At 36.0% G+C, this 11728-nt stretch overlaps 1 protein-coding gene across 4 annotated transcripts in view; it reads left to right on the plus strand.

Moving 5' to 3' along the window:
• The window catches only part of fam49a (family with sequence similarity 49 member A), a 34882-nt gene extending 33485 nt beyond the window's left edge, over positions 1 to 1397 (plus strand). For all 4 annotated transcript variants that reach the window (XM_067384132.1, XM_067384133.1, XM_067384134.1 and 1 more), the window contains 3 exons: positions 333 to 459; positions 569 to 639; positions 726 to 1397. In XM_067384132.1, coding sequence (XP_067240233.1) covers positions 333 to 459; positions 569 to 639; positions 726 to 789 — 262 coding nt within the window. In that variant the 3' untranslated portion in view covers positions 790 to 1397. The remainder of the gene's footprint in view (positions 1 to 332; positions 460 to 568; positions 640 to 725) is intronic.
• The last annotated feature ends 10331 nt before the right edge of the window (positions 1398 to 11728 follow it).

Raw genomic sequence — 11728 nt, forward strand, 5'->3', positions numbered from 1 at the left:
CAACGTCTAGACATTTCTATTTGTGCCTGCTTGTGTACTAATAACTTACTGATAACATCAGTCTGTCCGCTGAAGGAAAGCGCTTTTGTGACTCTTTAGGTGGCAAATGTTATTGGTTAATAATGGTTTCCTATGGGACACAGTCTTCCTCATTGGGGCTTAGCTAACTGAAATTTTGCTGTTTTTGACTCATTGGAGACATTTGTACACACATTGTTTAACAGTCGAGTATGCTTTTTTATTAATTAATATCATGGAAATTAATTTGTCAGAAGGCGCAGAATGCCTGGATTGAAATATATTGTAGCAATAATCTCCTCTTCTGCTAACAGAGAATACACAAGTCGGTTCAACAGTGAAGATACACTTCTGTTTTGTATGAGGGTGATGGTGGGGGTTATTATCCTCTATGACCATGTGCATCCTAACGGTGCCTTCAACAAATCCTCAAAAATTGATGTAAGTCTACATTCTCATATTTTCTCCAAGCAGTAACAGTTTTCCCACGTTTGATTTGGTTTAAAAATGACTTTTTCCCCATGATCTGTGATGTACACACTTTCTCCAGATGAAAGGATGCATTAAAGTCTTAAAAGATCAGCCAGCAGATAATGTTGAAGGTCTCCTTAATGCCCTCAAGTAAGTTTCCCTTCCTGTTCTTAAAGGCAGATACTACGGTTTGTGTAATCATGTTTTTTGATCTTTTCTTTATTTTTCTTCCAAAGGTTCACCACAAAACACCTGAATGATGAGTCCACTCCAAAAAATATCAGAACGATGCTCCAGTAATGATTTTAAGTGAAGTGGGTCAATATTCTGACCTCAAAAGATGTATATGTTTACATTTATTTAAGGACTTGATGTTAATACTTGGGTGTATTTACATAATCATTCCCTTCAAGTTACTGCAATGTAAAGAAAGCAGACCTTTATTCTAAACAAATTGCCTATACTGTCGACAGAAGCACAAATGAATTAAAAAAAACCAAGCAGCCTTATGAAAATTCATGAAAAAAAAATCATTTGCCATTTTGTTTTCAAATTAATAACAGTGATCATGTTAACCAAAGGGGCTGATGCATTGGTTGTGAGTTACAGTGAAATCATATTGGCTAAAATGTAGTCAATATTGAATGAGTAAAGTGTGTTGGGATGGTTGTGCTTTTGTATTTTGTAATACGGTAATGACGAGAAAAGACAGTTCAGGAAAATACCATAATGTGATGTAACCTTTTTTTCTTTTCTATTTGTTCCCAAATCTGTGGTTTGGCTGAAGGTGGAGATGTTTTATTTTTGTTATAATGTGATGTGTTCTTCATGTCTTTGTGCCTCTTTGTTTCTAACACATTCGATACTCATCAATACAGCTTTAAAATCTGAATAAATTTGACATTTTGATTATATTTTTGATTAATGTTCTCTAACATGGAAAAAGATAATAATGTGATATTTTGGGTTGTGTGCCACTAATTTGCAGTCTGAAGTCCTGATACCTGCTGTAATATTTCAGATAAGGTACTAGATGCACTACTGTTCAAAAGTTTGGGGTCACTAAGATATTTCAGGGTAAAGAATTTAAAACCACCAATCAATTTCTGAATGATCATGTGACACTGAAGACTGGAGTAATGGCTGCTGAAAATTCAGCTTTGCCATCACAGGAATAAATTACATTTTAAAATAAATTAAAATAGAAAACAGTCATTTTAAATAGTAATAATATCTCTCAATATTGCTGTTTTTGCTGTAAATTTAACAAATAAACACAGACGTGTGGTACATAAGACACTTTTTAAAACACCAACCCCAAAAGTTGGAGCAGGTACTGCACTCATTAAACCGATTCAAGAACAAAATATTGTGAGGTCTCAGTTTAAAATAGATGTAATTTTAGTAGCAACTCTTTTGACTCCAAATCACACTGGTAATGTTTCAACACTGGATGGCAGTGTTTCACTACTCTCACTTTATAGCTGAAAGCATAACTCCAGACGAGTCAGTGATCATAACTCCATTTTTCTTTGTCATGTTATAATAGCATAATTTCCACTTCGATGTTAATTACTGATGATCACTAGAATTTCCTAGCACAAGTGTGCTATATTTCATTTGATTCTCTTTGTTTTATCAAATTTCTAGCATGTTCCAGTACTCAAGATGATATCTGCATGATTCACGTTCTTATGACAAACATAAATGCAGACAATGCTCTGAATGGTTCATGTATTGAGTGACTAGCCAGTTAAAGTGTTAATGTGTTTTTCTAACAGCTTAGAGCCATGAAAACAGGCCCTCGTCTATGCAGCTCTTACAGCAAATGGGATTAGAGACTCCCATCTTTCTTGGTGATCTCTCACTCTGGTCTTTAGATCAGGTCTGAAAACCTTCCATCTCCAGACACATTAGAAGTAATCAGTTTTACAACAGTCACTCAAATATTGTGCAGGCTGTGGTGGAGAGGTGTTAACAATCCTATCATGAGGATGGTTTTATGTGGGTGAGTGTGTAATGTGGGTCCAGGGGTGTTTTATTGCATTTTTATTGCAACATCGGATCTGTTCCCTGATTATGAGCCTCAAGATATGCATAAAATTACAGGGAAATGAGCCTTAACAAATGTCAGCGGTACATATTAGTACCTTGAAAAAAGCAAGAAACACACACACACACATATATATAGTCCACTCCAAGCTAAAAGAATTCCAGGGTTATTGATGCCAGTACAATCTTTTGTGTCCCAATCAATCAGCTGGACAGAACATAATTATTGGCTTTGTGCTGAGATGACAGTAGCGAAAGCCTTGAGACCGCATTGTCTCTGTTAAAAAAAGAAAAAGAATTCTGTCATCATTTACTTACCCCAACATTCTTCTGTGGAACACAAAGAAGATAATTTGAATAATGTTAAAGGTGCCATCGAATAAAAAATTTAATTTACCTTAGCATAGATGAATAACAAGAGTTCATTACATGGAAGACATACATTGAGTTTCAAACTCCATTGCTTCCTCCTTCCTCTATAAATCTCATTTGTTTAAAAGACCTCCAAAGAACAGGCGAATCTCAACATAACACCGACTTTTACGTAACAGTCGGGATCATTAATATGTACGCCCCCAATATTTGCATATGCCAGCCCATGTTCAATGCATTAGACAAGGGCAGCCAGTATTAACGTCTGGATCTGCACAGCTGAATCATCAGACTAGGTAAGCAAGCAAGGACAACAGCGAAAAATGGCAGATGGAGCGACAATAACTGACATGATCCATGATAACATGATATTTTTAGTGATATTTGTAAATTGTCTTTCTAAATCTTTCGTTAGCATGTTGCTAATGTACTGTTAAATGTGGTTAAAGTTACCATCGTTTCTTGCTGTATTCACGGAGACAAGAGCCGTCGTTATTTTCATTTTTTAAACACTTGCAGTCTGTATAATTCATAAACACAACTTCATTCTTTATAAATCTCTCCAACAGTGTGTAATGTTAGCTTAAGCCACTGAGCATAGCCTCAAACTCATTCAGAATAAAATGTAAACATCCAAATAAATACTATACTCACAGAAATCAATGCATGCATGCAGCATGAATGACGAACACTTTGTAAAGATCCATTTTGAGGGTTATATTAGCTGTGTGAACTTTGTTTAAATGCTGTTTAAGGCAGTCACGAGCTCGTGGGTGGGGGAGTGCCAGATTTAAAGGGGCCGTGCGCTAAATCGGTGTATATGTTATTATGGCTGAAAATAGGCAGTTAAAAAAATTAATTAAAAAAAATCTATGGGGTATTTTGAGCTCAAACTTCACAGACACATTCAGGGGACACCTTAGACTTATATTACATCTTGTTAAAACTATTCTAGGGCACCTTTAAGAAAACAGTTTCAGTTCCCATTGACATCCATTGTAATTTTTGTCCATACAATAGAAATCAATGGGAACCAAAACATTCTTCAAAATATCATCTTTTGTGTTTCACAGATGTGAACACAAGTATGGAATGACATGAGAGTGAATAAATGATGACAGAATTTTCATTTTTAGATGAACTATCCTTACCCTTAAGTTGCTGCATAAGTATGTACTTATGTTTCCTCTAAGTTACCTGCAGACTTTAACTGTGATATTTCCACATATTCTATGATCATTCAAAATATTTAGGAAATTTTAAATCCGACAGTCGTTAGATTCATTGAAATTTATTTTTGCAAAATGTTGTCACCAAATGAAGCATTTCAGTGTTATACATGCAAGCACACTGTTGACCACATGGCTTCAGCTGAGACTGGCAGACGTTTATGTACCATGCTGTTATTGTTTATGACCCGGCACTCTTGATAGAGTGGCCACTGGCTCCATATTGTTATGCAATCAATAGAGGTGTCTCAGCATGGAGCAGGAAAATCCTTTCAGATGCCAGAGCCTGATGGCGGTGCTGCGAAGTCATGCTGCCACTGAACAGAAACTTGGCGTCACCAACAGGATCTAAACCCATGAGACTCAGTATGCAAGCAACATTCCACTAGTTCTGCTTCCTTCCATTAAATCATTACTTATTACAGTAGGTTGTTTGCCCAAATTATTATAAAAATCATCTGTGGTGTTTTGTGATTCTTTAATGGAATAATGTCATAATTATGTTAATTAATTACCTCTTAACAGATGTAGCTTTTAGTGCACTTGAAGTGAATCATTCTTAACTAATTTAAATGTCAGATTTTTAATGTCAAGACATCAAATATTAAAATATTCTTAGTCCCTCTTGGCTATTTTTGAATCCTGTCCAATTGAGCAATTAGAACAAAGATTCAAAAATAGACTGATTCGCCTGAGACAATATGACTTGCTTTGAAAAGCATGCTCAATAAAAGTCAGTTTGTGGGTTTTTATTTCACATTAGATCCTTGTTTGCATGGTTTTCCAGTCTTTATTATCATAGGGCAACTGCTTGTTTTTGGCAATAGATCTCTTTGCTCTTTTGATTTTTGACACTTTGGACAGTTTTATTAATCCTATAATGCCCTTTATAAGCAGAAACCAGACTGCTATTCATATCGAAAAAGACATAGCGCTTCTCCCTGTGTGTTTCGGAGAAAATCAAATGCAGTGTTTTGCCTGTAGGGAGTTAACTGATGCAAAAGCAGTTGGGCGTGACAGTGCAGAAATTGGAAAAGAAAGGATATTTGAGTGTTTTGAATACAATGTTTAAATATTCACAGCACAGGCTCGACCACTGGGGATATGGATTATGTGAACAACTTGAATAGCTGATCAAATGTTTTCTCTATGGATGGGAGAGCACATTGATGAGAGCTTTGGTCTTTGGGCATAAGCCGCAAACAGTTTCAATCCATCCATTTCTGTCCACAACTTCAAAATAAACTCTTATAATCCAGTTCACACAAAGTAGCTCCTATTGTGTTTTTCATGCATTCTCTAATTTGAATGGGTGCCGTAAACGTATAGTTAGTTATTTACATATTTAAATGATTTTACAAATATATATATATCAAGCATCTGTGTTTAATGGAGAACTGTATGCCTTATTGCAGCAGCACAGCCCATCTAGTTGAAGTTGTCAGTGTCTCATTCTGTTTTCGTTTGTTTATTTTTGAAGAGTTTATAGAAAAGCTTAAAGCGAAAGTTAAAGCTCTTTGTGCCAGGAAACCTCTAGATCTCTAGGTTCAATCAAACTTGGTAGAACTCGCTCACAAACTCTCTCCTTCTCCTGAATAATAGATTGCTTTTTCTGAAATATACATGAAAGCATTCATTGTGCGCTCTATGTGAAGTGTGGCATATTATGTAAGCCGTGGCTTGATGAATGTTACATACCCAATTCCATCTTGAATTAAGTTGCATAACTGGCAAGATGCATATACAGAGACCTTGGGGCCTCCTTCTTTGCCTTTGATTAAAACAAACAGCTTTCTTCATTCTGCCACACATTCCTGAGGTTTTTTTCATACCACAGCTGCCAACCATCACATGATGCCAGATAATTGGTGTTCTTGCTCCCTGCGTGGTTGGCAAAGTAAGGCCAAGCTGATTTGTCATTGTTTTCAAAAGAAGTAACAGCCATGTAATCACTCAATTAGATGGTGCATGGTGTTTGTGTGAAAATACCATTCATGGGAAAGGACCACAATGCATCTGTCTAAATTAAACAGAGCAGAATATTGTATTTTAATTGCATAGAAATAACTTTTAACAGTTGTAGGTATGTATAAATAGCAGGTTTAATTATTTTGATTACAGATGATGTTTGTTTGTTTCTGGAAATTAGTTAAATGTGCTCAGATATGTCATGTGGATGCTTGGTGGGTTTACCATTTAAAGACTCAAAAGAGGATAACAATGCTTGCGCTGCAGATGTATCAAGCTTGATGATATGATGCTCATTGCAAAGCGCTCTGGAATGCCTGATTCTGATTGGCCAATCATGGAATTCAGCAGCCTGATGTTTCCTAATATTCGCTGTTGTCCATGACAACGCAGTTTAAGTGATTTTTTTTATTCTACCCAACTGTCTTTCGTCAATGTTATTTCCAGCCAGAACACATTTCACACTGCAGGACTAAGATATTTATCCTGATATTAGATATTTAGGATCATTTAATCTTGCATCTCAGTTAGGCTATTGATTGCAGTGAAAATTGCCTTCAGATTTTAAGTCAGCATCAAATTGAAGTCTTTCCTTTCCTATTGTGTCAAACAATAAAAATGTATTCAGACACCTTGAACATATCATTCATTAATACAGTTTATTCACTATAGTTTAAAAAAATGGTAATAAAATATGACAAGGTTTCAGAAAAAATTAATCTTAATTATGTGAGATAACATTTAAGCAAAACATGGACAGGTCAAAGTGTCTGAATAGTTTTGGTTCCAAATTTGTATCAATTTTACTGGTAGTCCACTGTATGAAGAATATTTGGGTATAATATGTCACAGTTTACTTTATTTTGCTATCCTCACTTACATAAATAAACTATAGTGTCCTGCATCCACTAGTAAAATATATCAAAAATGTCTGAATAATTTTTGGTTTGACTGTATATCCAAGTGTAACGCCTTCTCAAACGAGAAAAAATGTGGGGTGGGACTTTGACTTGGGGATTTTGTCCATTAGGAATTGATTGGATTGTTGGATGGTTTGCTAATGCTGTGATGTCATGTGAGTGACAGTTTGCCCCGCCCTCACGCCAGTAAACACATCATCAGAGAAGAGAAAAGATGTCGTTGCAAGAGGGAGGGGAAGTTATTCTGAATAAAGATTACAAGGGCACATGGATGTCCATGGATAAATAATTTATAATAACTGCTCTAATATTCCATAAAATAAATGAATAAATAAATAAGAATAGTCCCTTTTGATTTCATGGTGACTTCAATATTACTTTAGTTACTTTTAATTTTTTTATAATTATAATATAATTTCACCTCAAATCTATTTAATGTCCATGCATTTATGCCGTGTAATATATAAAGGATATACAGTCATCCGGTCATTACCACAAATTAATTTATTATCCACTTAAGCCTTTCTCATTTGGAAAGGTGTGAAAATCACTGAAAGAGAGTCTCATTCCACATGCATAGCTATACGTGTTAATCATGAATGAGTAATCAAGACTTTCACATTTACATTCAGCTCTGTGAGTGAATTGTGTAAAAGGACAGATTATAACTGTAGGCACCTGCGAAAATGAGTGGGATCATTTTATTGACATACAACGTCAACCGCCTCCAAGATCACCATCTGATTCAAGGTCAGATTCTAGCTGCAATTGTCAGTCACAAACAGACATAAACCATAATTCTTTTTTTGTCTTGCAGTGGCTTTGGTCCCATCGTGTCTGTTTCCTGAGGGGAATGACGCATCGTTTTTCAAATGCATGGGGAATTTCAAATTTGTCATGTTGTACTGATTCATTTTGTAAGCATAATAGATGTATTACAGCCATTATAGCATATTGAGGCATGATAAATTATTTGTTGTTATCCACATCATAGAGGTACAATCCAACGGAATGGGTTTCTCTCTAAACTGTGGTCTCTGCTGGGTGTGTAAGTCCCTGCAGCTGACTGCAGTGGAAGGGATGGGCCTATAGCCTTGTCCCACAGTTCTCTGTCATTGGTATGCAGCACCAGATGTTCGTGTTCTGCAGTGTGGGTTTCTGAATGCTGGTGTGTGTCAGGGAGACGTACTGCAATAGGGCGGAAGGAGAAGTGTGTGTGTGGGGGTAGTGTAGCGGTTAAGGGGAATACCATGATAAACGCACACACAGCTCTGTGCCTGGAATCCCTGTCTGAAATGATCCAAGTCATCTGTCTGTCTTACCATGAGAGATGCACTGAAAGACCAATGCATATTTGCGAGTACGTCTCTAGCAGTATGTGCCAAAACAGAACAACCATCTCTATGCAATTACAAAAATAAATTCAGGGCCTTTTATCATATAGTATTCCTATATTTTCTAATGATAGCCAGACAAAACATATTAAGCTACCTTTTACATGGCATCATATAATTAAGCTGTATTGGACAAACGAGAGTGGTGATTGCAAATATATGAACCAACTGACCAAATTTCTTTTTGTCTTAGTTTGCAACCCTCTTACCCCCAAAATTACAACAAGCATGGTTCAAGAAATAACGTTAATATACAGTAAAATATGTTTCAGACAAAATTTGGCATGCATTTTACTGTTTGATACCAGCAGAAAAGACTTAGACATTCAAGAAACCTGTTACCAGTAAAATCACTTCCACTTTGCATATTATGGAAACCTATTTCTACTACATAAGGGGAAAAACATGCCATTAAAGGGTTAGTTCACCCAAAAATAAAAATTCTGTCATTTATTACTCACCCTCATGCCGTTCCACACCTGTAAGACCTTCATTAATCTTCGGAACACAAATGAAGATATTTTAGTTGAAATCCGATGACTCAGTGAGGCCTCCATAGGGAGCAATGACATTTCCTCTCTCAAGATCCATAAAGGTACTAAAAACATATTTAAATCAGTTCATGTGAGTACAGTGGTTCAATATTAATATTATAAAGCGACAAGAATAGTTTTGGTGCGCCAAAAAAACAAAATAACGACTTATGTAGTGATTGCTGATTTCAAAACACTGCTTCAGGAAGCTTCAAAGCATAATGAATCAGTGTGTCGAATCATGATTTGGAACGCGTTTCAAACCAGCAAACGGCTGAAACCATGTGACTTTGGCGCTCCGAACCACTAATTCGACACGCTGATTCATTTATGCTCCGAAGCTTCCTGAAGCAGTATTTTGAAATCGGCCATCACTAAATAAGTCGTTTTTTTTTTTTTTTTTGGCGCACCAAAAATATTCTCGTCGCTTTATAATATTAATATTGAACCACTGTACTCACATGAACTGATTTAAATATGTTTTTAGTAACTTTATGGATCTTGAGAGAGGAAATGTCATTGCTCCCTATGCAGGCCTCACGGAGCCATCGGATTTCAACTAAAATATCTTAATTTGTGTTCTGAAGATTAACGAAGGTCTTACGGGTGTGGAACGGCATGAGGGTGAGTAATAAATGACAGAATTTTCATTTTTGGGTGAACTAACCCTGCAGGATTGGCTTTAGTTTAATTAGGACATTTAAGTAACTTTTATAAACATACCTTAGAAAATAGAACATTACTTGTGTGCTTCTTGAGACAAAATGGCATTGACATATTTTAAGATCAGTACAAGTTGCTTTCAGTTAAATTAGCTCAAACATGCATTTTAGTCTGGGACTAGGTTTAAGCCTTGCCTGTGAAACCGAGGGAAAAATTCAATTATGACAAGGATTCAAAGGTAGTAAGTCATAATTATGAGATGAAAAGTCAAAATTATGGGATAAACAGCTATAATTCTGACATAAATCAAGAGTATAATTATGTGACATAAAAAAGCCCAAATAATAAAACAAAATGTCATAATATGACATTTTATGTCATAGTTATAACTTTCTATATTTCAACTTTTTATGTTATAATTACGATTTACAAAAGCATGATTTTTTCCTTGGTGGAAATCCATAGGATTTCACTCTGCACTTCTTACATATGTTATAATTTCAATGTCATAGTTATGATTTACCAAAGCATGATTTGTTTACAAAGCAAGAAATGTTGTGAACAGAGACAGGAGGAGTGATATAAACCGAAAAAAGTCTCATTGCCGTTGCACTTAGCATTCTCTCAGATTTAAGGACCGGAAATGGTATTATTAATAGCATCAGACTGTTCAAATGAGCCATTGTTTCAGTCATTTTACAAATTAGTGTGAATTAACTTTCTTATTGTTTTGTAAGAGCTGGTTTTTGTCTGAAAAAATCCCTGCGCAATGCACAGTGAATGGTAGCTGCTGTAGCCTCACCCTGCTGACTTCAATGGATTTTCTCTGAGCGCGGGTTGAACCCAATTAATCTTGAGGCAATACATCCTCACCACTGCAATTTCCCCAGCAGACATGTAGGGCTTCCCCTCTCTCTGCTTTTTTTTCTGTTGTTTGTTCACTCTGTTGTGTATTCTGTTCATTCTCTGCCTGTTTCTACTGTGCCCTACCCCCATTTACTCCCTTCTGTTGATACCTCTTCCTCCTCCCCTTTCAAAGCTTCCCATCTCCTCTCTTGCAGCATCCTGCTATCTTTTCTTCAGTCACTCTCCCCTCCCTCCCTTCCCCCTCTCACTATCTTTAGCCTCTCCCTCACAGCTCCCCTTTAACTCTCCTGACAGTAGCTCGCTCCCTCCCTACTCCTCTTTCCCACCCTCTCTTGTCTCATCTCATTTTACTTGCCTGTGTAGCTCCTGCACCTGTGGGCATAAGGAACCTGGGAACATCAAGCGGCATTAAGCATGATCTTTCAGCCAGTTCAACCTCAGCAGAACCATAAATTTAACAGAGAGAAATTATGTTTTTAATGATGAAGTTGAAACTTTTCAAGACAGACCTGCCACTGACGTAAAAGAATTTGTTCATTTGAAAATGAAAATTCACTATATATATATATATACACATACATACATACATACATATATACATACAGTATATAGTGTGTAAAAATAAATAAAAGTTCCCTGTAAAAATACACACACACACACACACACACATACATATATATATATATATATATATATATATATATATATATATATATATATAAATAATTTAATAATTTATAAATTAAATACAATCAGAGGTCCTTTCTGTCCGTCAAACCTTTTGCATGTTCTCGGTGCATGGTCCATATATGGGAAGCCGGAAGTTGAGTATGTGTTGTAGATGAATTTGGAGTGGTTTACATTGGAACTTGCGTCCTAAAAGGAATATGAAGACGAGATGGCAGCTTCAATGCGCTTGAAAATAGAGGCTAATTGTTTACAGGTAAATATATTGCCTGAAAACCATGACTATGGCAAAATGAAGGAAAAAGAGGAAGAGTGTCTAAAATTTGGAATACACTATGAGTTTTGCACAGATTTTACCCCGATTTACAGTTTTGAGGAGTCGCCATTAGTCAAATTTTTAAAAAATTAGAACACGTTTTTTTTTTTTTTTTTTGTCATGTGTCTCCTAGCAACAAGGCGCTTGTTTTTGCAGTTTGTTGTGTTCTGAACGATTTGAGATTTGTCTGTTTGTGATCTTCAGTCACATCTTCAGTCGTAGTGTACGATACCAAAGA

The sequence above is a fragment of the Chanodichthys erythropterus genome, chromosome 4, assembly GCF_024489055.1.
Source record: "Chanodichthys erythropterus isolate Z2021 chromosome 4, ASM2448905v1, whole genome shotgun sequence".
NCBI lineage: Eukaryota > Metazoa > Chordata > Actinopteri > Cypriniformes > Xenocyprididae > Chanodichthys > Chanodichthys erythropterus.